Consider the following 27,899-nt stretch of genomic DNA (forward strand, 5'->3'; position numbering starts at 1 on the left):
ATTCTTAAAATTTTTTAAAAGTATTAGCCAAAAAATGCAATTCTGACAATTCTGACAGACGAGGGGAATTTATAAGGGTTGGTGGAACAACTTCTTCAGACTAAAGTATGACTCAATTGAAGAGTTCAACAAACAGAAGACAGACCAACTTCATATAATCCCAATTGCTTCTATTAATTTAAACACAATTTTCCAATCCTGTTTTTTTTTTACAGAAGCTAATTTGATTTTCATTGCAGAAAAGCTGAATCTATAAACTGTATACTCTGAAACTTATTGAAGATAAAAAAAGCAAAACAAGCCTATTGACTAACAAGTCACCATGTACCCTGACCTAACCAAATCTTTCAAGCACAGTGAAAACTGAAGCAATACAGGGAAAATAGTAGTATTTATTTCCCTACATTAGGTTGACCAATCATGTACCCTATTCAGATGAAAGGAAGTAGAACTTTGAAAGGACAGATTGGTGTACTGACAAAGTTTGTAATGATGATTTTTCTCTGTCAGATTCTTAAAGGATAAAGTTTAAAAAAAAAAAAAGTTTATTTTTTTATCCTTAAAAATGCACAGTTTATGAAATTTTAAAAAGACTGCATATTACAAATGAGTGCGGAACCAAAAATATGCAAAACTTCCAGTACCTTCAAACTTTTGATGGTGGTTGAAAAAAAAAAGATGGTCAACCTCTATTCCCATGGTAATTTTTCGATCTCTGAATGATAGTACTACAACAAAAAATGGTTTTTGAGTCCTAGTTTTAATTAGAAATTACTGAAAAACTTGAAAAGGTCAGTATTGTCGGCTATTGGAAAATAAATACTACTGTTTTCCCTACAGATAAAAAAGTTCACAGACTGGGAATAGGAAAATCTTAGGGCCCATACTTTTTGATGCAGCACAAAGAAAGTAACTGTCATATGAATTTCCTTGTGAGTTTGAATGTTTAAAATGATTTTTAATAAAACATAGTTACATAATCCAAATACATGTGTCAATACTATGCCCTCTTTATTCAGATTTTTTTCCAAAATCATAAATTAAAACAGCAACATTGCAACTAAAATTGTTCTTAATTTGATGATCTTCTGATGCATTTTCCCCCATCATTCCTCTAACTTATAATGGTCAGTAAACAAGTATTAGATGCTCGACTGAAACAAGTCTTACACAGTACAGCCCATAATAATGAAGGTATAGTACACACTTTGTGCCATTGCAATGAAGGGTTCAGAAGTTTAAGCAAATAAAAAAATTACAGGACAGACATAAATCAAAGAGACATTATAGACATCAGGGCTGAGCCTCAGACAGCAGTAAAATGTAATGCCCAGACATTTACCGGTATCATGGTGGCAAAATAAAAAAAAAGTATCATGAATTATAACAAGACTCACTCTGGCGGCAGATTTAGGATCTACTAATATAGAACACCATAATCCAACCTGAACTTCTTCATACTGGTACGCCCCTTTACTTATCTATAGTTCAAAGATCAAAAACATAATAATAAACATTACACATTAAACATTGACCTCATATTAAATGGCAGGGACTATTAGAATCTACATATAATTCAATTAATATATTTTTACCTTGAGCTTGGTCCATTTCAAATGACACTTAAGAAATGAAAAAAATCAATGTAGAAAGACAGTCTCTATATGCATATAATTGCAATATCTTTTGTAATTAGTCCTTATGACGAATTTGGCTTTATTGTACTTCAAATTATTAGTCCATTAATTCATTAATTTCCTGAAAGCACACAATAATAATATCTGAATTTTACATCTTTACTTACATGAGTATTTAGAGCATCATTTGACTCTCTTTCAGATAATCCACCAGTCAGAGCACATATTACATTGTAAGATCTTTCTATTTTCTAAAATGAAATTTCAAAGTTAACTTACTGTGGTTTCATTATCATTCATGGCATACCAAATTTTGTAGCATCTAAGATTAGTGCTTAACAACAAAATTATGAATCTAACAAACAATACATGTCATGTAATCCCGTAAATAAAAATTAAGTCAGAAATAATTACTCAAATCTTTATAGTCCAGTCAAAGTTACTCAAACTAGTTACAACAGGATACATTTTGACCCAAAATTGCTGTTTTGTATCCTCAATATCATCAAAAACTAAATGCTTTGCAGAATGCAGCTTGATACGAGCACAGTCAAAAAGGTCAACCATGAACATTTAAGCACACCATTCAAGCTTGATACACTTCCGAACTTTAATTGTGATTAAATATTTGACAAAGTATAAGAATTTGACCATAACTGAAGTGGCTCCTATTAGTCTCCTTATTCCTATATGGTTCCAGTCACGTCCCTCAAAATCAATCTCTGCTCGTGATATTGCACCTTGTAGTACTATACAAAAAGATCCATTCACTTTTACTCAAGTTATTATCCAAACATCAGAAAAATGCTTGTTTCTGGCTACATATTAGCCCTTCATTTATAACCAGCTCAAGTCACAACCCCCAAATCCTTCAAGCCTTCCTTTGTATGACAACTTGTGTTCACATTTACTCATGTCAATGTTCGGATATCATGATAATGCTTTTTTCAGGCCCCCTTTTTATCCTAGGCTAAATCACAACTCCCTAAAACATTCCTTTTGTGGAATGGTATGTGGTATAATATCATAAAGATCTACATGTTTTACACTCAAGTAAATTCCGGGCAGCCCATGTCTACAGACAACTACAGCATGATATCATAAAACTGCATTTTTTTTGCAGTGGTATAAAAAGTATACCAAAACAGAACTTTAGTAAATTTCATATCAAAACTTTCAAGTTTGCAATTAAACAAGGGTAACTCTTGTTACAACATTTTTTTTTGTGTGTGTAATTTTCTTTCTCAACTTGCTGTCAGCTGTTTTGATTATTATTTGACTACTTGCAGCATAATTATATTAAAGACCAAATAACACAGAAAATCATGTGAGAAGATTTTGATAAAAATAATCAATTAAGTCGATTAAAATTTGAAACACAACCTCATAATCTCGAACTATTGAAATTATACCAAACCGAATGCAAAATATTACGTTTTTTTGTATAAAATGCTGCCGAAGTACTTGTTTATTGGATAGCCTAAGGAACAAATCTCTAATTAAGTTGCTTAATGACTGTTAATAACAGGTAGTGTTATTTGAAAGGTGCAGACCACATAGGTGGAACCCTGGGACAATAACGGATAATAGTTCAGGTTGATAAGCTACAAATCTAGATTATGATTTAATTTTTGAAACAGTAAGTGTTTCTGACTAAAGCGAACGTGACAAAGAACTTTGATAACTTGCAAAAAATAAGCAATTTATACATTTTTTTTTAAGACTTCTTGCCCACAGTTCAAAAAAATGATCATAAATAAAAAAAAATTCATCTTAGCCTTCCTTTTGTGGGACGAAACCTAGAGGTATGATTTAGTTCAGAGATCTTAAGTAATACATATGTAGTCCCAAAAACAGAAAAAATATTTTAATGTCAAAAAAGTATATTTAGGTCTCACTAACCACTTCCGGGTCAAATGGCCACCCCCCTATGTAGTACCAAAAACACACTGAACCTAGACATATGCATTGTAAGTGCATTATTTGTGTGTATTATGATTAAAAGTAGTCAAAATAAAGCTGAGAATGTGTACTTTAAAATCATATATGTAATTAACTACAAAAGTGTATGAATATTGTTTACATGTGTGAGTAATATGCCTCCATGATGTCAGTTAGCAGAACAGGTAAAAATGTGGATTTTCAGTATTATTTATTCAAGTAAATTTTGTGAAGAATTTCTACTATCATCGTACCATTAGCCTAATGATTTTGGAAGCCTTATTTTCCAAGCTTCGCAACGGTATGCAGCTTTAAGATGTCATTTGTCCTGGGAATTCACAGTGAGACTTTGAAAATTACTTTTTTAACATGTAAAGTAATGGAAATGTTAGAAGTGGTTAGTGAGACCATAATTCAAATTATGGCATATTTCAGAGAAATGCATAATTTGAGGAAAATTGCCTTTCCTGGTCATTATTTCCATTTTCCCATAAAATCAGTATAGTGATATTGGTAATCTGGCTATATTTTAAGAGGTGCATTTCACAGTGAGACTTTGAAAATTACTTGTTTACCATGTAAAGTAATGGAAACGTTAGAAGTGGTTAGTGAGACCTTAGTTATTACAACCTTGACTTTAACCTACTCATTTTAAAATCAAGTGATATGAATCTTTTACTTTAAAACTAGTGCAAACAAATAATTATTTGAAAAAAAATATTTCCAATGGAATGATCGGACAATATTGTAGGCTCATTAACTTTTAAATAGGATAACCATTTTTCACAAAATTCAGCATTCTAAATATTGCAAAATTAAATAGTAAATGAATTTGAATAAAATCTGTACTAGTAAGGCAAGTTTTGACCATTTGTCTTTTTACTATGATTCTGAAGGCAGTTGAATGTAAGAGGAGACCAAAAATGGTAACATGAAAGGATCTAACATAATAAGGGTCCACGCAAATTATGCAATATGGACTAAATGGTGTTTCCAGTTCATGAATTTACTCTAATTCCCACTACTTCATAATGTCACAATGTAATGTATAATCGATTCAAATCAAAAATTATATCAATTAAATAAAATATTGCAATCAAATACGAAATTACACCAACTGAATGAAAAATGCATTTACATGACAAAACATTGTATTAAAATGAATTACATTTAAATGAAAATTATTAATTTCTTGCAACCATAACCATGCCATACTTTTCTTAAAAATTCATTTTTAAAATAATTAACTTTCAATATTAAGGTTAAATTATTTGATCACACAAAAACATATAAATGAAAGTAGAAATCTATTATGTTCAACATACATATAGAAATAACAATTGCTTGAGTACAGTATTCTGCACAATATGCTTTCAACTTGTTAAATATAAATACACATACAACAAAAAATTTTGTTTTTTACATGTTTTTCCCTTCTTATTGCAGACATTACAGATCCCAATAACAGGATAACATTTCCTTCCTCTTACTTAAATAATAGCCCAGAAAATATATGATCATGGCAATAAAAAAAGTAGTTGGACAAACAGATACTAGGGTGAACAAGACTCAGGGCAAACTGACCGAACCTGTATCACACACCGTGACAGAAACAAAAAGGAATATGTATATGATGATAACACACCTCACACAACTCATCCTTTGGTTCGATCACAGACGACTGTACTAGTCTTGAAGCTTGGGATTTATTTTGTGTCTCCATCTGTAAGTTGAAATTCAGTCAAAAGTGATGAAAACATGGTATAAGGGAGAAAACTCTTGTTAAAACATGAAGTAAATCTAAATTACAAATAAACCGCTTCTACCTCGGATACACTGCAAAACAATACATGACAGTTGTGATTCTTTTAGTAACTAGGTACCACAAATTCTGAAACAGCAAGTATAAGTGCACAAAGCGCTTAAAATAAGAAAAATACTCTCTTCTCTTTTCTATTTGGATAACCGGAAGTGTAATCTATAGTCCATTTAATTTCTAAAAGGAGTACTTCGATCCCGATTAAGATGTAATACACCCTACGATCACTCAAATTATATCGAAACAAGTTAAATCATTGTTGTAGGGAGACAGTTAACGAATTATGATAGTATATTTATTGTTTATAAGTGTAATAAAATTTTGAAATTACCATACCAACCGAATATTTAAAAAAGAAAAAAATCGCATGTGTCCCTATAAGAAGGAGGAAAATAATTTCTACAACAGAACTGCAAGGGAAGTAACTTAGCAAGTCTTCCGATTTGCATGTGGTTTCATCATCAGTTTTACAGCATATATATTTTATTTGGTACCATTTGAAACGTTGTGTGTTTTACAGAAGTTCTTGTCAAAAGACAGACAATGGCTTCGCCTACTGGTAAGACATAAAAAAAAGTTATTGTATTATGGAATAAGTCTCTCAGTCTCTGCCTGCGAACCATGAATGGCATGATCAGTGTTGACTGTGGTGACAGTTGCATGTAATTGTCAACCAGAGGTACATCGAATTAGAGAGGCTGCTAGCTGGTCATTCTTGTCACAATGGGTTTTGATTTCACAGTATTTTCACTTGTCTTCTCATAGTTTGGTAATTTGCTCTGTGAAAAATAAAAAAAATGAATTAATACCTGTGACTGTGTAACTGTAATGGCAGAGCATGAATTGACCTACACAACCTTTATCGCCAACGCCGATTGAAATGAAAGACAAACCAAATTGAGGTACACCCCTGAAATGTGTAACCTGTACCCGTACCAAAATCCCCGTACTCAAATCACTATATCGCTGATTTTTCTATTATTGTTAGTAATTTTATAGGAGAGTTCGCTGATCTCATTAGTGATGTCATATTCACTAATTTGCATATTATTAAGTGTCAAATTGGTTGGCAAATAAACAACTAAATAAACAATTGCCATGATTATAATACCAATTTTCAAAACTTCATAACTTTGTTATTTTATATCCAATTTTGGTTCTGTAAATGATTCATTTATCTAAATTAATTCATATTTTGTATGTGAACTTAGAACTCTTTTACTTTAAAAATAAATTTTTAATGATATTTATATGTAAACCTCTATTTTTATATAAAATTATTATTAAAATTTTATGCTCAAAAAGTCTATTTATTAAATATTTATTTAAAAATTCCATGGGTAAAAAGAGTTTTATTTGCAGTTTGGGGAACCAAAAATATTATTGAATTATCTTTAAAAATGAAAAAGTTATGATGATTTAAAGTTGATGCCCTATGCCACTCAATGTGTTTTTTGCCAACCAAAACCAAATCACAGGTAAGTGATGACATCACAAAGAACTCTCCTATACTTTAACTTGATCTGAAAGATCTGTATGATTTTTAAATCAATTGGAGTTAAAACTAGTTGAAAACATCTATTATATTTTCAAACTCAGTTGATTTTATGTTCTCAAAAGTCCCGAAATGTGTAACCGTAAGTTACACTATCAAACTTATATTTGACTATTTCTCATTTTCCAGTCCATAATTTACATGTTTCTGAGAACATTCAGAGATTAAATATAACTTTAAGACTTTGGATAATGATTTGAAATATTTCATAATATTTTTAAAAAAGAAATGTCGGAGTTTAAATCCATACCGTACTGTAGCATGAATTCCTGTACCAGCAAATAACGGATATGATCTTATCATGAATGAAAAAGAAAGTCTCATAAATAGAATCCAATTCTACTTTAATTAATAGCCCTTGAATATTTTAATAATATCATGGTATTCCAATGTGAAATGTGTAATAAAATTGTACAAGTAACAAATATACCAGACTTAGGTTTTGGTTACAGGAATTTTGGGTTACACATTTCGGTACTTTTGAAAACTGAAAATAAAATACAAATCAAATTATGAAAAAAATTGTAAAAATTATTAATTCTAGCAAAGCATAATTTTTTGTGAATGTGTACAAATTATCAGCTGGAAATATCATATACATGTAATAATGAAGAAATTGGCAAAAGAGTATTTGGGTATGGGGAAAAATTGGTATGGGTACAGGCATGGGTTACACATTTTTATATGTACCAAACTGAGGCCAAAATTTTCAAAAAGAGTCTTTTTGCTACTGATGAAGGCCGTACAGCAAAAATTTGGGCGTCTGATGCTTTTTGTGTTTTAATACATGTACCAGTAGGTTTAAATTGAATTTTATTTGTATTCAATTCCTTTTACCTTTTAATTGTGGCTATTGTCCAAATATTTATTATTCTTATAATTCAGATGCCCTTGCAGCAATGTTAATGAAACTTTGGTGATTTGTTGCTTTAAATTGAAGTAAGCTCCCTTTCAATTTTTGTAAATTTCCTCTTTTATGATTCCGAGTTATGGTATTTTGTTCAAATAAAAGGAAGGATTTCACAGTTTTCAGACTATAATGGTAACTTAGTAGTGGTTGCATCTATTTTCATGAAACTTTGGAAAATTATTGCTATTGATGTTAGATTCCCCTTCATTGGAGCTGATCACAATAGTTCAACTGATTAAATATACCGAGGTACATGTATGCTTTGTCAATATTGAAATTAATTTCTGCAGCCAAAACTTACTCACAGAGCAGTATGAACTTTTGTAAAGTTTAAATGTTTTATTCGTGGTGATATTCATGTGATTTGAAATACTTTAAGTTGAATTTTTGTGGTAATAAGTAGATATGATTTATTCAAATGATTTTATAAGACAATATTCTGCATGACAAACTGATGTGAAATAAAAATTCATCAGTTATTTATGATGCATTTTTTCTTGTTGTAAATGAAAATGATATACATATACAGATGTATTTCTATACTTTAAATACATTTTCTGCAAGAAAGAAAACTGCGCATGAATTATTTTCATGCAGTTACACATATCTGGTGATGTTAAATGCATGAGTGGGACATAAGACTTTATTATATTCTGGTTATAATGCACTTTCACTATATTAAATTGATAATTTTGCCAAATTCTTGAACATATGTATCAGTACAGGTAACACATTTTATATTGTACCCATCAGAGGTAAGTCACTTTTCCATGTGTATTGTGTACATTTACATACAATTCTTATTTGATTTGCATGTAGGGAAGTACATTCAATTTATGACAGGTATGAGTGATAGTTTGGATATACAGTGCTGATTTGCAATGTGTGATCATAATAAACCATGTTATTTTTTCAAATGATAGCCTTTATTTATAAATATGACTGCTCAAAATTCTTTGCTTACCAATAATAGTGGCAGTTAAAGGAAATGGACTAATGCGAACTGACAAATGTATACACATGAAAAAATTTTTGAATGTTTTAGGTCTGTTTATTTTTAGCAATTTATACATCAGAAAAGTCTGGGAGTGACGAATCTGGTGATGGTACAGAGAACAAACCATTTAAAAGTGTACTACAAGTAAGATTGACTTGTAGAATTAAATAGCTTCTGAAGTTTATTATAGGATTAAACAGCTATTTTTGGTCGTTTATGCATGTATGAACGGATCTCTTCACTCCCAAACTGAATGAACAGCCAAAGGCCCTCCATGTAATGTTTGGGAGTGGAGAGATCGGTTCATACATGCATGAATGACCGTAAATAGCAATTTAATCCTTATAATTCTATCCCGACAAATGGGAATTATTTTCCTTGAAATGTATTGAACCGGTATGAATCTATGAAATCTAATTCTGGGACAATTTAATTTTGGGGCAAATTTACTGATAGTTAGATTTTAAGCAATTATAAGTGTCTTTCCCCAGGCTGAAAATTACCCTCTGTAAACAAACTTGACCAGTAAAATCAATGTGTATGTAATAAACTATTCTTACGGCTATGTTATGCAGTTTATTTTGTTGCCACACTCTTTCAAACTACGCGGTCACCATATTGGTTTCAGGTTGACTGGCGTTCATGCAAGTATGAACGATTTGGCAAAGTTCATGCAAGTATGAAACTTCTGGCAAAGACGTTCTCGACCAATAAAAAAAGGCTTTAAGCATGAAGAATCTCATGATTAGTAATATAGAAGATTTGTAGTTTGTAACCATTTAATTGTTTTTTTCTAGTACATTTTCTAAAGGTCTACTTTTTCTAACTGTCTCTACACCTTTGTAATTATCTTACGTGAAAGTATATGACATGAATCATACATACATTGCAAATATGTACTGGGTACATGAAATTTGTAGGCTATGAGACATGTTGGTGGTGATCCATTCCCTCCTATAATGGTTGACTGTACAAAAGATGGAGATCAGGTTTGTTTTTATTATACTTCAAACCTTACTATGTTTACAATAATTATAGAATTGTGATCCAAGTCAATATAATTCTTAACATCAGAAATTTTCTTTTTTTGCATAATATTTCTTTGACACTATAGAGACATGCAATGCATGAAGAGAAAATATTGAATCCTTAATTAACTTTTATTAAAGTAATTTAGAATATCATCAGTTGCATGTATGTATGCCAAAACTGTTCAAATGAGAAAATAATTATATTGTCTGTCGGTAATGACGTAGACTGTTTTTAGTTTAATTCAAACTTGTTTTCAGAAGTTTGAGACTGTTTCAAAGTCGCAGTTGAAAAAAGTATCAAAGATATTTAAACAGCAGCAATATAAATCTGCAGATAAAGAGAAAAGGGAGGTAAGTACCTCATAGACTTTCAGCTTATTTATATGACGCCTAGCTTACCACTTCAAGGCCAAATAGCCACCACTCTATTTAGCTAAAAACACATTGAACCTAGATGCATTGTAAGTGCATACTCTGTGTGTATGTTGATCAAAAGTTGTAAAGGTAAAGCTTGAGAATGTATACTTTGGAGACATGTTTGTTATTTACATGTATTACTTAGGTTTATGAATTTGTTTACATGTGTGATTAATTTGTCTCCATGCCATCAATTAGCAGAAAAGATTAAAATGTGGATTTTCAATATCAATTATTCAAATCCACTTTTTTAAAAAATGTGTATGTTCATTGTACTTTTATAACATGGTTTTATGTTCTATATTCTCCATGCTCTGTGATAGTATGGACCTTTAAATTATCATTTGTCCTGAGAATTCATAGTGAAATTTTGAAAATGATTAATAATACATGTAAAGTAATGGTATTGACAGAAATGGTTAATGAGACCTTTAATAATACATGTAAAGTAATGGTATTGACAGAAATGGTTAATGAGACCTTTAATAATACATGTAAAGTAATGGTATTGACAGAAAATGGTTAATGAGATCTTTAATAGAATTGTAAGATTAGTAAAATGTCTCCTAAATTGTAAGACTTGACATGTTGTTTTATATCACTACAATATATAATGCAGTCTATGCAAATCTATTGACATTTTTCTGGATATACATGTATAGTCAATAACATCTTCTTTCTTACAAAACTGAATGGGGTTTGATTGTTTTTATAATTAAATTTCACTACTGTTTTTGTGTGAAAACCAAAATTTAACTAACTTTGCCTGTACATTATTGTTCATTACAGGAACTTAAAAGGATTGAGATAGCTTTAGATATGTTCTTTGTTACTTCATAACCAATTTAGGGATCACATGAGGAATATGTCATTATCAATATACTGTGGCTACTCTTGTTATCTTGTTATCAACTTATACTATTGTTTTATTTCCAGAAAGAGGATCTTGAGAAAAGACAGAAAAATTTGGAAGAAGCTAAAAATATTACAATTAAAGAGGATGAAAGTTTGCCTGCTGCAAAGAGGGTTAGTTTTGATACATAAGTAGACAAAATATGGGGTTGCCTTGTTAACAAATAATACTTAGAATTAGTTACAAAACAAGTGGAAAGGTTTAATGGTTTGTTACCAAGGTCACAAAGAAAGAGGGATGTATGGACAGAATTTCCTATATATTTAGAATGTAAGACCAAATTATGAATGGCTAGAAAAATATTCTGATTGAAATTGAAAGGGATCAAATTTGTCGACATTGAAGTAGACGATTGCGCAAGTGCGTAGGCGCTGTTTGTCTTTTAATAAGATATTGAGCTCCATCTATCATAGGCATAGCCTAAAATCATATTACCTGTTTAAATACATTTTGGGGAGTATTTAGGTATCAATGTTTATGTCAGTCAGTTTAATCCTTTGTCCATATATCTTGTAAACACAACTCCACCTAATCAATCCTGGATTTTTATAAAAAAAATTTAAAAGGTTAGACAAAGAAAAAGGTGATTGATGAGGTTTCTTATTTAGCAGTTGGATTTTTTGACATTTATTCTTCAGTTATTACAAAAACTAAAAAAACTCAAAATGTCAAATGTTCACCATTTTATCATTACAGATAAGAATCAGAGAGTCTGTTGCCAATAGAAACAGTAGAGTAAAAGCATATGGCTGGGTACACCGTCTGAGACGACAAGGTAATATCAGGTTTTCAGTTAACCACTGTTAAAGTGTTGGGAAGCTGTCTTCTGGTAATGAACCTTTACACTTTATAACTGCTGACACAGCCTTATTCCACAAATTACCAATATTTGATATAACGAGAATGTGTATTGTCAAAGGGACAACAGCCCCACCGTGATGAAAATGTCAGCCCAAGGCCACATTGGCTGCAGGCACACAGGCATATTTGATGTGGTTATTTAAGTAATATGAATACAAAACAAATGAGAAGCCAGAACATAAATGATTATTAATGTTTAGACCTTTATTTGTTTGTATTATATTGTAGGTAAATCGTTGATATTTATTGTGTTACGTGATGGTACAGGATTTCTTCAGTGTGTTCTATCTGATATGATGGTAAGTGCTAGGAACCAATAATACAAAGGTTTAGCAATTTTGTCTCACTAATTGTAAAACTACAGCATAAAGGGTTCAGGAATTTTGTTTTACATATTTTGAAACTATAGTATAAAAGGTTTAGGAATTTTGTCTCACTTATTATAAAACTACAGCATAAAGGGTTCAGGAATTTTGTCTTGACATAACATTTTCAGGTGTATTATGGTTGTTCTGTTGATCAGTTTCCCATTAACATATGATATAACAATAATTAAAACATTATGAATATCCATATCTTAGTACTTGTGTCCATCTGTGCCACAGCTGTGTCTTTGCCTAAGGGTGCCCGAATATCCATATCTTAGTACTTCGTCCGTCTGTGTCACAGCTGTGTGTTTGCCTAAGGCTGCCCGAATATCCATATTTTAGTACTTGTGTCCTGTGTCACTGCTGTGTGTTTACCTTAGGGTACCTGCATATCTAAGTCTTAGTACTTGTGTCCTTCTGTGTCACTGCAGTGTGTGTGCTTAAGGGTGCCTGAATATCTAAGTCTTAGTACTTGTGTCCTGTGTCACTGCTGTGTGTGTGCCTAAGGGTACCTTCATATCTAAGTCTTAGTACTTGTGTCCTGTGTCACTGCTGTGTGTGTGGCTAAGGGTGCGTGAATATCTAAGTCTTAGTACTTGTGTCCTTCTGTGTCACTGCTGTGTGTGTGCCTAAGGGTGCGTGAATATCTAAGTCTTAGTACTTGTGTCCTGTGTCACTGCTGTGTGTGTGCCTAAGGGTGCGTGAATATCTAAGTCTTAGTACTTGTGTCCTGTGTCACTGCTGTGTGTGTGCCTAAGGGTACCTTCATATCTAAGTCTTAGTACTTGTGTCCTGTGTCACTGCTGTGTGTGTGGCTAAGGGTGCATGAATATCTAAGTCTTAGTACTTGTGTCCTTCTGTGTCACTGCTGTGTGTGTGCCTAAGGGTGCCTGAATATCTAAGTCTTAGTACTTGTGTCCTGTGTCACTGCCGTGTGTGTGGCTAAGGGCCCCTAATGTACGATAAATCAGTTAACAACATTCAGATAAAATATATAATTTCTTAATGGTTTGAATAAAGACTGTATGCACCATTACATCTGTTATTTTTATTGATACTTTATAAACAGAAAAAGATAAAAGTAGAGTCGGGAGACAATTTCCGCCACTTAAAACAGTATTTTAGTTAATATAATGGGTGTAACGTGAAACCTATCAAAACGGAACCACAGACTAAAATTGGTTCGTTTACCAAGATTCAAAACACTTTTAAATTGATATTGAAAGCCTTAAAAAAGTGTCTGTTATAGACAAGTTTCCGTTAAAACACATTTCACTGTATTTATTATATTCACTGTTCAAAGTGTAACTTAAAATAAAAAAAATTGCAAACGAATAAATTAAAAAAACTGTGTCCAAACCTGCAGTTATGGTTATGTGGTTCTCTTTGCAAGATTTAAGCATTGACAGTTGATTAAGATTTGTTTTTGTTTACAGTGTCAAACTTATGATGCCTTGTTGTTGGCCACAGAAGCAGCTATATGTGTTTGGGGTACCATTAAAGAGGTGCCAGAAGGCAAAAATGTAAGTCAATCATTACTCTCATAAGATCATCTGGACTAAAGGTCTATGCTAGTGTTTTTGCCATCACTTAGCTTCTGTAGTCTGTTGTTGACATATGACATTGTACAAAAATGTTACTCTTTTAAACCAAGGGTCCCAGACCTCAGACTTACACTAATTTGAACCCCTGAATTGTCAAATTGTATGGAGAAATAGACAGGCAGTAGATTATAAGATGCCAAGCTTTTAATGTTGTTGCAGTAATGTGAATCTGATTTAGTATTGTAAAATTAGTGATGAAGGAATAAAGATAATAAATGGACTGCTAATTTCATATCATTACAAACTAACTTCAATTTATGTTAATAAATACATCATCTATTGATTGTAAACAAGCCTAGCTTGTGAAACTTGCATATGTTAAGTTTGTGAGTGGCAATAATCAAAATAATGATTGATTTTTGATACAGGTATATTATTCTGCAAAGACCATCTAGGAAATACGATATGTGTACATTGGGACAATTCTTATCAAATCCATTAGTTACCTATATTGATAATAAATAATAAAATATGTTTAATTGCCTAGAAAAACCTACTTGGGATGGATTTTCTAATGTAAAGGTACTTATTTTTTAAAGTAACTGTAACACTGTTTGTTGTAGGCTCCTGATGGCCATGAACTAAATGCAGATTATTGGGAATTAGTTGGACCGTCTCCTCCAGGTGGTGCTGATAACATTCTGAACGAGGTTAGTTACAAGGTGGATAAGACATAAATGAGTTATGATTCTGCTGAATATATTACCTGATACTTTATGAAGGTATACATTTTCACTTGAAAAAATAAATACAGTAGAGTTCGTTTATAACGAATCTCAGGGGACTGTCTCAGTTACTTTGTTATATGCATATCAGAAACTTTTTTTTCAAAATTAGGTTTATCTCCCCTTTTGTTTTCTCAAAAGTGGCATTATCGTTTAAGATGTAGCAATATTAATGCGCTTTTTTTCTAGCCATGAATTAAAGAATGGTTTTGTAATGTGTTTTTATTATAAATGATGAATAAAAAAGAAAACAATTGTTTTTGTTGCTGTTGTAGTTGTTGTTATAAACTCTGCATAAACTTGCATACTTTCTCTTTTATCTTTGTTCTGTGCTCCCTTGTTTGCCCATCTATGTGCATGACTGTAAGAACAAAGATAAGCAAAGAATAGCATTACCTGGTTACATTGGATGGAGATAAATTGCCTTTCTCTTCATAATGGAATTTCAATTTTGTGAAGAATTTTTTGCATCAAATCTTGTTGAGTCTGTAGTAATTTACACAGCATGTTTGACCCCTTGAAGTTTGAAAACATATTTCTATGATGGGACTAGCAACAAACCTTATCATTAAATCAAAAGTGATAAAAGTTCACAATCTGGGATGTTCTTTGGCTAAATTTTTCGATGGCTTGTGTGTCATTATTTGATTGATATTTTAATGAGTAATAAAACAAAAATACAGGTAATATTAGCTGATCTTCTAACTGTGTGTTCATCAACCGTGAAATTGTTGATTAATCAATTACCATGAGCAACAGACAACTGGTGTCTGATGTTTACATAACAATTAAATTGACTCTTCTTTTTATCCAGGCAAACTTCAGCAATAAATCTGTGGCCGGGTCATAAGGAATACTTCGTTATATCCCTGATTTCGAATTCTTAAAATCAAGGACGAAATGCATTAGTTTCAAATCACTGGGACTGGGAAGTATGTTCTAATTCGTTATAAACCTGAATTGGCTATGAGCCTGTACGTTATAAGCGAACACTATTGTACAGGGAAGAAAGACTAATCTTTAGATATATTTTGTAATTTATTGAACAAGAAAAAGGTAAATTCAGAATTTAATTAGTAACTATATATCTGTAGGAAGCACATGTAGATGTACAACTAGACAACAGACACATGATGATTAGAGGAGAAAATGTAAGTGTTTGATTTGGGTATTGTTAAGAAAGGAATTGATTAGTTTTTGCTACATTATGTGTAGTGAAGAAAAATGTAAACCAATAAACCAAGTAGTTGTGGTGATGAAAATACAGTCAGAATTTTTGTTGAAAGAGGACACTGCTTGGCTTTCAAATACTTCTCTATTATCTGAGGAATTCTTTGTTTTTATGCTTTGCAGAAAAAAAGGTTTCTATCATAATAAATTGTTAACAAACATTCACCTTAAGTGCTATTCTTTGTAAGAACCAGGCAAAATTGAAATAAATAATGAATCCTTCTCAGAAAAAAACATGAATTTGACAATGTGGACACACATTGTATAGTTTATTGAAGACGAATTGACAGTTCATTCGTCTTAGTGTCAGAGGTTCCAGAAAAGCCTTAAGTGTTAGAGGATCCAGAAAAGGGAGTTCAAAGTTACTATAGAATGATAAAGACTTTGATGATGAAATAATTTATACCTCCAATAACTGATGCTTAAAAAAGAAAGGAATGCCATTTCTGCATTTCGGGTAACATTTTGAGTAAGATTTCGTGGAAAGACGTGTTTTTTTTTTGCCAAAAAATGGAAAACTTACTGGTTCATTAGTTTCAAGAAAAAAGTTAGAGAGAAACAAAAAATATCATTGAAGTATTTTGTCATTTCTATTTTACATTGTAGACATCTAGAGTGTTGAGGATGAGATCTGTCATTATGCACTGTTTCAGAGAATTCTACTTTGAAAAAGGATTTGTTGAGGTGAGATTTTTATGTTTAAAATACTTATTAAATTTATGAATCACAGGCGTTTAGGAGAATGGTTGTATTATAATACTACTTGAAAGTACATTTAACTGAACTAAATAGTTTTATCAGGTTATATTGTATTATGTGATTTTCTTCCAGCAATTTTTAGAAATTATCTGCTGTGCATATGACTTAACCATTGTTTTCCTATTATTTGTGAGAATTGTGTTCTTGCTAACACAATAAACAGCAAAACAAAACAATAAAAAGATACACACATACACTCTTATTCAAAACAAAACAAAACAAAAATGGGCCCAATTATTGGATTTTTACACAACTGCATAAAAATTTGTGGTTGTTTAATGGTATGATGCTGTTGTCACATGATTTTCATGCGATAACTTATTTCTTGCTTGATTTTTGTACAATTTTATAAAAAGGTTCGAAACCACAAAAGGAATGTTGATTTTGATTTTTAGGGTTATGGACCCAACGGTTTTTGAATAGGGGGTCAAAAACAAGCATTTCATAGAATTTATCTATGTAACTCAAGTAAAATGATATGAGTGTATACGACATTGTTCCCACAAAGGTCAGATTACTTAGTCAGTTAAGACTTGAACCTTTCTAAAATTAGGAGCCAAAAAGAGGACGGAAACAAGCATTTCTCCAATGTTCTGACAGTAACTTAGAAAATGGATCTCTTTTGGGGTTACAACTTGAACCAATTAGGAATTAGGAGTGAATGAAAGGATCAGAAACAACCATATTCCCAACTGTAAAATGAATTTTATTCAAATTGTATTACTAGGTGACTTACCACAAAATGATGGGGTCACTTCAATTCATGGTCCAGGGCCACAAAATTTGAAAAATACTTAAAATTGAGAATATTCTTAACTTCCATGGTAACTCCAATGAAAGTCTTTGATATGTCATAAACAGTTAAGAATTATTTCAGACTTAAGTGTTTTAGAAGTTTTGGGGCGTCAAATGTCTACTTACAATCTAAATTCAAAGCTGTATGCATGGTGTGTCAATACTTGGCCTCTCAGAGTTTGACCACTGTGGTTGTATCTAGCTGTTTCCTTAAGAGCATTTGTTTTTACATATTTATTTTATTATTATATTTAGATGACACCACCTTCACTTGTACAGACCCAGGTTGAGGGAGGTGCCACATTGTTTAAATTAGATTATTTTGGAGAGGAGGTAGTTATTTTTTATTATAAGGAATTAGTTTTTCATTTTTTAACAGTTGCCTGATGTTTGCTGTCTACCAAATAATTTTAAAAAAAAACTTCAGAAAAGATGTATTTCATTCAGAAAGTTTAAACAGTAAACAATACTGTAAACATATTAATTTTTCACAGATTCTGCCAAGTGAGCATATTCAAAAAAAAATGATCAGCTTTTTATAGTGTAAAAAAATTGCGTATTTGTAAAATTAGTACACCGCAAACATTAATACTTTTACAGTAATTAACATCGTTGATGATACTTGAGCCATAGGTAATCAGTTATGTTAAATGATAATGTTTTTTCTAGGCTTATCTCACCCAGTCTTCACAATTATATTTAGAAACTGCTATACCAGCATTAGGAGATGTGTTCTGTATAATGTCATCATTTAGGGCAGAACATTCTAGGACAAGACGACATTTAGCTGAGTAAGCAATTTATAATAGATTATACTCAGTAAAAACTTTGATCAAATTTACAGAGATCTTCCCACTTCATAGTGGTGGCAAGACATCATTGGTCAAATCAATATAGAAATTGCATAATATTTAGTAGAAGTTGGGCTTGATAAAGCTTTTTTCTTATTTCATTACATTTTACTTTGAATAAGATATTTGCTACATGCTTCGACTACTTAAACATGTGGCCAATATGTCTGGATTGAAAATGCACCCTCGTAACCAATACACCCCTCGTAATCACTACAGCCTCGTAACCAATACACCTCTCGTAACCAATACACCCCTCGTAATCACTACATACTCGTAACGTTGCATTCATAGATTGTGTAGGAAATTATGATTTTAGTGGGAGATAAATATATCGTTCTCTCTAAAATACAGATCTGATTACAGAAAGGACTATTGTTTAGTAAAAGAGGAAAAAACGACGTTTGTTCAGTGGGTTTTTCTGCACCATGAATCCTCTTCTACCAATGGCAGTGTCTGAATTTTATATTGATTGGTACATAAATACACTTTAGAATGAATTAATTTGAAATGTTTTATATTAGGTATACCCATATAGAAGGAGAGTTACCATTCATCACATTTGAGGATTTGTTACAGCATATAGAAGACCTTATATGTGGTGTAGTTGACAGAGTATTGGCATCTCCTTATGGTAAAATAGTCAAAGAATTACACCCAGTAAGTCACTTATATCAGTATTTTGTATTAAGTTGTCAGAGACCTAGTTAGTTGTTTGGTATCAGTATGGGTTCTGAATACTGTTGTTGTAAAGTGTATCAAGAAAATCTGCACACGTCTGTCTCCAAGACGAGATTATTTTTATCAATTCATGTATGCCAATGAAACAAACACTATCAGACAGAATGATTGTAAGCTTTTTGGAGGTTATAATAAAACTAATTCTAGACATTTAAGGCATTACAAGTTTCTGTATTTGCAATAATAACATTCTGGATCTGATATTTTTTCATATTTTCAATGTGAAAAAATAATTCATCGTAAATGTTTTAAAGTTAATTAAATGAAAATACCTTATATCTTTATACATTATGACATGCAGTATGCATAACAATAAAAGAGTAATGAGATACCTTTTCTGATGTAATTCAATCTTATGCATTTGAAGTTAAAAAAAAATATTTTCCTTATAGGAATTTCAGCCTCCTAAGAGACCATTTAAGAGAATGAAGTATGCTGAAGCAATAGAATACCTGAAAAATAACAACATAAAGAAAGATGATGGCACTTTCTATGAATTTGGAGAGGTAGGGTCATAGCATAATTTTACCCAGAACTGAACTATTCAAAGTGACAAATCTTGGGCTATTATTTATGTCGGATGAAATTCAATTCAAATACATGTTAGAATTTTATGTTTGAATTATATAAGTAGGACAGACTATTACATGGTAGACACAAATATAGCATGTTTTTAGTGTATGGTAACTTTGTCAGATAAGCATTCACTAATTTGTTTCATTCTTGATTATTTCATGAATGGTAAATTATTTGTTATTGAAGTTCATGTATACAAAAGAAATGGAAGGTTACATTATGATAAGCAATGCACGCAAGGCTTACACAAAGTTTCAATTTTGCACTGTTGATGCACCTACTATGTTTTACAGCAGTTATGTGTTATATCTTTGTAGGATATTCCTGAGGCACCAGAAAGAAAAATGACTGACCAAATAAACCTTCCAATCTTATTAACTCATTTCCCAGCTGAAATAAAATCTTTTTACATGCAGAAATGTAAAGATGATAGACAAGTCACAGAATCAGTAAGTACAATACTAAAATGACATTGTAGAAATAAGTATTGAGTTAATGTCTGAAAGACAGCAACTAAAATCTTTGCAGTTGCTGTGGATAAGATTCTTAATATAAACAAGTTGCAAAAGTCTGGTGTAAGTTCTGAACTATTAAGTAGTTCTAGTTGACCAAAATCTGATGTAAGGTTTCAGTTTGATAAGAATTCAATGTTAGATTTACTATTGCTATTTCTACATGGGAATGATAAAGGCTTCCTACATCTAAATTTACAGTTACAATCATTTTATTGACACTCTTTTACTTGACATACAAAATTATCTATTTACAATGTTTACTTAGGTTGATGTTTTGATGCCAGGAGTTGGTGAAATTGTTGGTGGATCAATGAGAATCTGGCATGAGGAAGAGTTGCATGAAGGATTTAAACGAGAGGGTATTGACCCCAAACCGTACTATTGGTATCTTGACCAGGTAATATTGTAAAGCTTTTTTAAGAGATTCAATTACAAACTTATACGACTTGATTTAAATATCTTAAAACTAAATGCTGCAGGGGTTCTAATTGTACTAGTACTAAAAAGATGTGGTATCATGATATCAGTTACACAGGAAAGTCTTCCTTTTGTGATATGAAACCTTATATATGTAGTTTAATTTCACAGATTTTTATGGTTTTACTCAAAGTTATTGACTGGAAACCTTGAAAATGTATGTTCTTCCCCATTGGTATCAAAGTCCTTCATGTATAAATTGCTAACTTTAAAGTCTTTCAATATGTTCAGAAACTTGTGTTAATCATTTAATCATAAGCCAAAATATAGAGCTGTATTAAACTTTAAAGCCTTAAGTTTCACATCATTTAAGCTGCTTCACATGAAGCATTTAATTTGATAGAAACTTTGTCATTTTTTTCAAGATCCACCTTGTATTCAAACTATTGCATAGAAGCTTAGTGTCTACAGATGCTGACAATAAGTGGACCACAACAATACATTGGCAAAAATTTAGGATCAAAAGAAAAAAAAATTGAATTGACCAAAACATTATTAAGTCAAGGAGAAAGGCTGCTTTACATCTTAAACTTAGAAATGAACTACAATAACTGTGAGCAACACTCATTCGAGTTGTGGATGGGCAAACATCTGACATAATCACTATTTACCTCCCACAAAGCAAGGGTATAAAAACATACATTTAAATTTAAAGTTAACCAATTACTGTAAGAGTATTAATTTTAACAGATTCTGTCAAATTAGCATATTCTCAGTTTTAAAATATGATAAGAGTTGTAGTGTTCATTATCAATTTTATGGGTACTTTTTCCCATGCTTTCTGTTCCGTGTGAAAATTAATGCTTACATAAAGTATCGCTGTAGATTGTGATATTTTGACAGAGAAAGTATGGAACCTGTCCCCATGGAGGCTATGGTTTAGGATTGGAGAGATTTATTTGTTGGTTACTAAAAATAGACCACATTCGAGATGTTGTGCTGTATCCCAGATTTACAGAAAGATGTAAACCATGAAGAAACAGTCTTTATTTATTTATTGAAATATGGCTCATTAGAATGGATATTAATGAAGTGCTACCTGTTTTTTTTTATATAAGCTTGCCTTACATTTAATGTAAACATGGATTTGTCAAATACATCTGCCTAGTAGTATACACTTGGATTTAGATTATAAACACAAAATCAACTTGCCTAGTAGACTGTCATGTCTTACCTTTCAATATGACAAATAAGCTGTCATTATCACTTTTGTTATGGTTGTAATTTTTTAGCTAACCTGGCAAAAGGCCAAGTGAGCTTATGCCATCACTTAGCGTCTGTCATCGACGTGGACAAATTTTAAAAATTTTAAAAAATCTTCTCCTCTGAAACTACTGGACAGACAGGTTTTAAACTTGGCATGATTGTTCCTTAGGGTGTTCTGCACAAAATGGTTGTTGGGATTTTTGATCCATGAAAAAACATGACTGTTGTTACTAAAAATAGAATATAGGGGTCAGATTGCAGTTTTTTTGCAAATAACTAAAAAACCGTTGCCTTTAGCAAATTTCTGTCAAGGATAAAATTGTTCAGCATCATGAGATGGACATATTTTTAAATTTTCAAAACGATTGGTGAATTGATGTTGGAGTTGCAGCTCATGAAACAGTTTTTTATGCTTTTTTCGCATGTGCAACTTTGAAAATCTTCTCAAAATCCATTGCACAGAATTCAGTGAAAGTTGGCATTAATGTTCCTTAGGGTATCCCACACAAAATGATTGTTGATTCAAGAAAAAACATGGCTGCCATTACTAAAAATAGATCATAGGGGTCAGATGGCAGTTTTTTCAAAATTTTCAAAATCATTCATTGACTAATGTAGGAATTACAACCTCTGAAACAGTTTTTTTGTTGTTTTTTTTTCACATGTACAACTTGAAAATCTCTTCTCTAAAACCATTTCAGATCATTGAATGAAAATAAGCATAATAGTTCTTTAGTGTATTGTGCTCAAAATGACTTTTGTGATTTTTAATTCGTGAATAGATATGGCTGCCTGTACGAAAAATGGAACAGGGGTCATAAGACCGGTTTTGAAAAAAATTCAAAAATTGTTGTTTTGGCAAAATTCTGGTTCAGGTCATGAAAATGCTATGAAAGCATTTCCTGCATTTGACAATTCAGTTGATTTTAACTTAGCCTGTCTCATTCCTCAAGTTTTTCAAATAAGCAAATGGTTAACCAGATGAGCGATTCAGGCTCTCTTGAGCCTCTAGTTTATTGTCTCTATCTTGAGTATATTCTGTGCAATGTGAAAATCATTCTTGTACTACCAATTACATGAATAAACCAGGTAACAGTAAATTTTCCTGTTCTCTATTTCCAACTGAGTGAAGTAGGCAAAGAAGTCAGTAATACTGCTGTTTGGTCTCATACCATCAACACTAAAGCATATTTTTATATGCATCTGAATAATGCATAAGAAAACTTCAAACAATTCATTTTTAATAACAAAGGGGAGAATGTCTTGTATTTAATTAAAGCAGAAGGGTGGAATGACTCATATTTGATTAAAGCAGGAGGGTGGAATTGGCTCGTATTTGATTGAAGAAGAAGGGTGGAATAGCTCATATTTGATTAAAGCAGAAAGGTGGAATTGGCTCGTATTTGATTAAAGAAGAAGGGTGGAATGGCTCATTGGCTCGTATTTGATTAAAGCAGAAGGGTGGAATTGACTCGTATTTGATTAAAGAAGAAGGGTGGAATAGCTCATATTTGATTAAAGCAGAAAGGTGGAATTGGCTCGTATTTGATTAAAGAAGGAGGGTGGAATGGCTTATATTTGATTAAAGCAGAAGGGTGGAATAGCTCATATTTGATTAAAGCAGAAGGGTGGAATTGGCTCATTTGATTAAAGAAGGCTGGAATTGGCTCGTATTTGATTAAAGAAGGAGGGTGGAATTGGCTCATATTTGATTAAAGAAGGAGGGTGGAATGGCTCATATTTGATTAAAGCAGAAGGGTGGAATGGCTCATTGGCTCGTATTTGATTAAAGCAGAAAGGTGGAATTGGCTCATTTGATTAAAGAAGAAGGGTGGAATTGGCTCCTATTTGATTAAAGAAGAAGGGTGAAATGGCTCGTATATGATAAAAGAATAAGGGTGGAATGGTTCATATTTGATTAAAGAAGGGTGGAATGACTCGTATTTGATTAAAGCAGAAGGGTGGAATGGCTCATATTTGATTAAAGCAGAAGGGTGTAATTGGCTCATTTGATTAAAGAAGGCTGGAATTGGCTTGTATTTGATGAAAGAAGGAGGGTGGAATGGCTCATATTTGATTAAAGCAGAAGGGTGGAATGGCTCATTGGCTCGTATTTGATTTAAGCAGAAGGGTGGAATTGGCTCATTTGATTAAAGAAGAAGGCTGGAATTGGCTCATATTTGATTAAAGAAGGAGGGTGGAATTGGCTCGTATTTGATTAAAGAAGGCTGGAATTGGCTCGTATTTGATTAAAGAAGGAGGGTGGAATTAGCTCATATTTGATTAAAGAAGGAGGGTGGAATGGCTCATATTTGATTAAAGCAGAAGGGTGGAATGGCTCATTGGCTTGTATTTGATTAAAGCAGAAAGGTGGAATTGGCTCATTTGATTAAAGAAGAAGGGTGGAATTGGCTCCTATTTGATTAAAGAAGAAGGGTGAAATGGCTCGTATATGATAAAAGAATAAGGGTGGAATGGTTCATATTTGATTAAAGAAGGGTGGAATGACTCGTATTTGATTAAAGCAGAAGGGTGGAATGGCTCATATTTGATTAAAGCAGAAGGGTGTAATTGCTCATTTGATTAAAGAAGGCTGGAATTGGCTTGTATTTGATGAAAGAAGGAGGGTGGAATGGCTCATATTTGATTAAAGCAGAAGGGTGGAATGGCTCATTGGCTCGTATTTGATTTAAGCAGAAGGGTGGAATTGGCTCATTTGATTAAAGAAGAAGGCTGGAATTGGCTCATATTTGATTAAAGAAGGAGGGTGGAATTGGCTCGTATTTGATTAAAGAAGGCTGGAATTGGCTCGTATTTGATTAAAGAAGGAGGGTGGAATTGGCTCGTATTTGATTAAAGGCTGGAATTGGCTCGTATTTGATTAAAGAAGAAACCTGGAATTGGCTCATATTTGATTAAAGAAGGAGGGTGGAATGGCTCATATTTTATTAAAGAAGGAGGGTGGAATTGGCTCGTATTTGATTAAAGAAGGAGGGTGGAATTGGCTCGTATTTGATTAAAGAAGAAGGGTGGAATGGCTTGTATTTGATTAAAGAAGAAGGGTGGAATGGCTGGTTTTTGATTAACAAAGGTCGGAATGGCTTTTATTTGGCCAACATTTCTGCTTTTCAAAAAGGGTTTTTAGAAATTTAATGAGGATCAACCTTTGGTGTGACAATGGTGTCTCCTAACAAAATTTTGAAATATGATAAAATTTATTTTTAACTTAATTTCTGTACTAGACACAAATTCAGCTGGATCTTTCTATCTGATTTTAGTTCTACCTGATTGGAGAAACTTTCTTTGTCCAATTTATGTCTCTTCTGGTGAAGTGAGAGACATGGTAATAGTAATCATATGACTTTTAATATCTCTATGAACTCCCCTGAATCTGTTCCTACAATGAGATTTGTAGGTAAGAAATGTAGATTGGGCATGCTGTACTGCCATTTTTATGGAGTTATAGGACTATTTTTTATGTTTCTTATAGAAAAAATACATTGTGATCACAACTCCTAGATTTCTTCCATATTTGTTATGCATATATTAAATACAGCATTTTTTTGGTATGAGTTATGGGATTTAGCTATTTTTCAACCGTAGAAACTCTTAAGTAGGGATACATTTCCTTTAATACTGCTTGGTGATTTCTTTCTACATTTTGTAAAATATATTGTTAATGTAGATGTGCACATTACCATTTTGTTGTAACAAATTTTGGAGTTTCAGGACACATGCAACTTCAAATCTCATAAGCAGTGGGGACATAGGTTAGGTGTAACAAAGGTTAACTTCTCTACACTTAAATTAGACTAATCAATGATCTCTAAAAGATAAGTTACTGTGTTGCTCTGTTGGCTTACTGAGTTCTTTTTGCAATTACAACCATAAAAAGCACCATTGAAACTTGACAACAAATATATTGTAACATGTTTAAATTATTCATCTTTTGGTTTCTGTGTGTAACACATGGCTAGAATGTAGGTACGTTGTACCATTGGCATAAAATTATATTCATTTGGAACAATTTAATTACATCTGATATTTACAGTAACAAAATATGTGATAAGTTAATTCAATATATATATATAAATATATCTATATGAAGAGAGAAGATTTTGAGAAGACTGATTTGAATGATAGATTTTTGTACAAAAAAAATCAATAGATACATGAGGAACAGACACTTTGACCACTATATACCACACAGAGGGTATAAAAAGCAATTTCAATAAATTTACATGTATTGTGTAAAAAAAAAACACTTGTAAACCGTAATCAATGACCATAACTTTCTAACCTTCAATTGACTTGACTTGCCTCTCTCAACAACTTAAAGAACTCACTGAGATGTGTGACAACACTTAAGAAAAATTTGCAATATGTTGGGGTATTTAAAATGAACATCTCACTTGTAAAGAACCAAAGGGTTTATGTTAGGTTACATCCAATTTGGCCCTGAAAACAACTTTTAGTCAAATCAGTGTAAGCTCACTCTGCCAACAAACTATTTTTTCAGTTCATCCACACATTACATGGAAACCATGGTGCAAAATGAAGCAAAAATGTTAATTCTGCCAAATTTGAGAAAAGTACTTGATTTCATTACATTTTTTCTTGCCAGAAATTTTTGCCTTTTGCCACATGCTTCAACAACTTAAATATTAAAACAACAGAAGCTAATTGCTTAAGACAACTTTTGACAATATATTTAGTTAATTGAAGCATGAAGCCCATTTGTCCAGATGGAAAACTACCTGCAAACCTCCTAATTTTGTAAGAAATTAATGAAAGTTGCATAAAAACAATTTTAATGCTATCATTTTGACAGATAAGTGTCATATACCAATATACCACTCTCATCAGCTTGTTTGACATTTCAGCATTATCAAAACCTTCGTGAAAAACTAGAACAACTGAGCAATGCTCACCAAGTTGAAACCCCCACTCTGATAACATGCACCTTTATTTGGATCAAAATCTAAAATAGGAGGTGCACTATGGAAATATGTAATAAATGTTCAGTTAAAGTCTAAAAAAGTTCTTTCAATGGTGTAGAAGGAGTAACAGAATGTCAGATATGAGAAGGGTACCCCTGTGTCCCCATAATCATAAACGACTTTGTTCATATTTTGCTAATGTGAACCCCCTAATTGATTTGGATCAGTGTAAATATCTTTTCAAAAGATGGTTCAGAAAAAAAGGTAGGAACTTCAATTTAGTACTATCGGCGAGTCTCAAAAATGAAATCAGTATACACATTTTATCTTGTTAACCAGACTAGTACTTATGACAACATACATCATATAAGGTCTACTATTATACAAGTCAAATCAGCCAACACTATAAGGCTAATTCTGAAACTAATATTCCCTGAGATATCTCTTTTCGGTAATATATCAAGGAAATTATGTCTGTTTAAAACTGAATGCCCCACCACCAAGAAAAGCTCTATTTGTCTTTGGGACAGGCATCATGCCAGGTATGGCACTAGTTCCACCTTGAATTGCAGCTGTTCCCTTTTTATTCTTGGCACTGCCCTTGTATTGGTATTGACCAAAGCCTCCTTTGAATCCAGAAGTTTTACCTTTGGTTGTTCCTCCTCCAGCTCCTTTCTTCTTACTAAACTTTCCCTAGAAGTAATTTGATACATTAACATTGGAAATGATGAACGGTAGCAAACAGATGTAAATCTAAAGTTCAAAGATATATGTTCAGTATTATTTGAATTACATAAAAGGCATCAAGTCTATACAGAAAGTTTTACCTTTTTAAAACCACCCTTTTTCTTTGATGCATGCCCAGCTGATTCATCTACAAAGTATGGAGAAGCCCATTCTGGAGGTAACTCCTCCTCAGTTCTGCTTGAGTATGTATTCTCCTCAATATCTGTAATATAATCATACACAAAATATACCTAAATTTATTTATATAATGGAAAAAAAACAAAGGATATGTTACATTTGATATC

The 27,899-nt window shown here is 32.1% G+C and overlaps 3 protein-coding genes across 6 annotated transcripts in view; 1 reads left to right on the plus strand and 2 right to left on the minus strand.

The window, feature by feature from the left end:
- Positions 1–5,559, minus strand: part of LOC148623052 (integrator complex subunit 3-like) — a 38,411-nt gene extending 32,852 nt beyond the window's left edge. The window contains exons 1-3 of the mRNA XM_088573542.1: positions 5,224–5,559; positions 1,805–1,888; positions 1,398–1,481 (exon numbers count right to left, since the gene is read on the minus strand). Coding sequence (XP_088429668.1) covers positions 1,398–1,481; positions 1,805–1,888; positions 5,224–5,301 — 246 coding nt within the window. The 5' untranslated portion in view covers positions 5,302–5,559. The remainder of the gene's footprint in view (positions 1–1,397; positions 1,482–1,804; positions 1,889–5,223) is intronic.
- A 252-nt stretch (positions 5,560–5,811) lies between these two features.
- On the plus strand, positions 5,812–23,028 carry LOC148623053 (asparagine--tRNA ligase, cytoplasmic-like). 2 transcript variants are annotated; one of them, XM_088573547.1, is made up of 18 exons: positions 5,812–5,956; positions 8,924–9,003; positions 9,780–9,848; positions 10,149–10,241; positions 11,244–11,333; positions 11,917–11,995; positions 12,310–12,380; positions 13,886–13,972; positions 14,617–14,703; positions 15,873–15,929; positions 16,615–16,692; positions 17,818–17,895; positions 18,232–18,353; positions 18,938–19,073; positions 19,547–19,660; positions 20,048–20,179; positions 20,511–20,642; positions 21,566–23,028. In XM_088573547.1, the coding sequence occupies exons 1-18, from the start codon at positions 5,941–5,943 to the stop codon at positions 21,695–21,697; spliced, it is 1,653 nt and encodes a 550-aa protein (XP_088429673.1). In that variant the 5' UTR covers positions 5,812–5,940; the 3' UTR covers positions 21,698–23,028. The 2 variants fall into 2 exon arrangements, with proteins under 2 accessions (XP_088429673.1, XP_088429674.1); XM_088573548.1 differs by lacking the exon at positions 5,812–5,956 and adding an exon at positions 6,008–6,076.
- Positions 23,029–27,177: 4,149 nt separating this feature from the next.
- The window catches only part of LOC148623054 (uncharacterized), a 28,588-nt gene continuing 27,866 nt past the window's right edge, over positions 27,178–27,899 (minus strand). For all 3 annotated transcript variants that reach the window (XM_088573544.1, XM_088573546.1, XM_088573543.1), the window contains 2 exons: positions 27,696–27,817; positions 27,178–27,561 (listed from right to left, as the gene is read on the minus strand). In XM_088573544.1, the coding sequence (XP_088429670.1) occupies positions 27,337–27,561; positions 27,696–27,817 (347 nt within the window). In that variant the 3' untranslated portion in view covers positions 27,178–27,336. The remainder of the gene's footprint in view (positions 27,562–27,695; positions 27,818–27,899) is intronic.

The sequence above is a fragment of the Perna viridis genome, chromosome 3 (assembly GCF_037379345.1).
Source record: "Perna viridis isolate PV_CMFRI_1.1 ecotype Kerala chromosome 3, ASM3737934v1, whole genome shotgun sequence".
In the NCBI taxonomy this organism is placed as follows: Eukaryota; Metazoa; Mollusca; class Bivalvia; order Mytilida; family Mytilidae; genus Perna; species Perna viridis.

What these genes read in the sequence shown, in the direction of transcription:
- LOC148623053 (XM_088573547.1), top strand. An exon ending in GTACAAAAGATGGAGATCAG is followed by an intron (nt 9,849 to 10,148) that starts GTTTGTTTTTAT and finishes ACTTGTTTTCAG; the next exon opens with AAGTTTGAGACTGTTTCAAA. An exon ending in GTGTTCTATCTGATATGATG is followed by an intron (nt 12,381 to 13,885) that starts GTAAGTGCTAGG and finishes TTTTGTTTACAG; the next exon opens with TGTCAAACTTATGATGCCTT.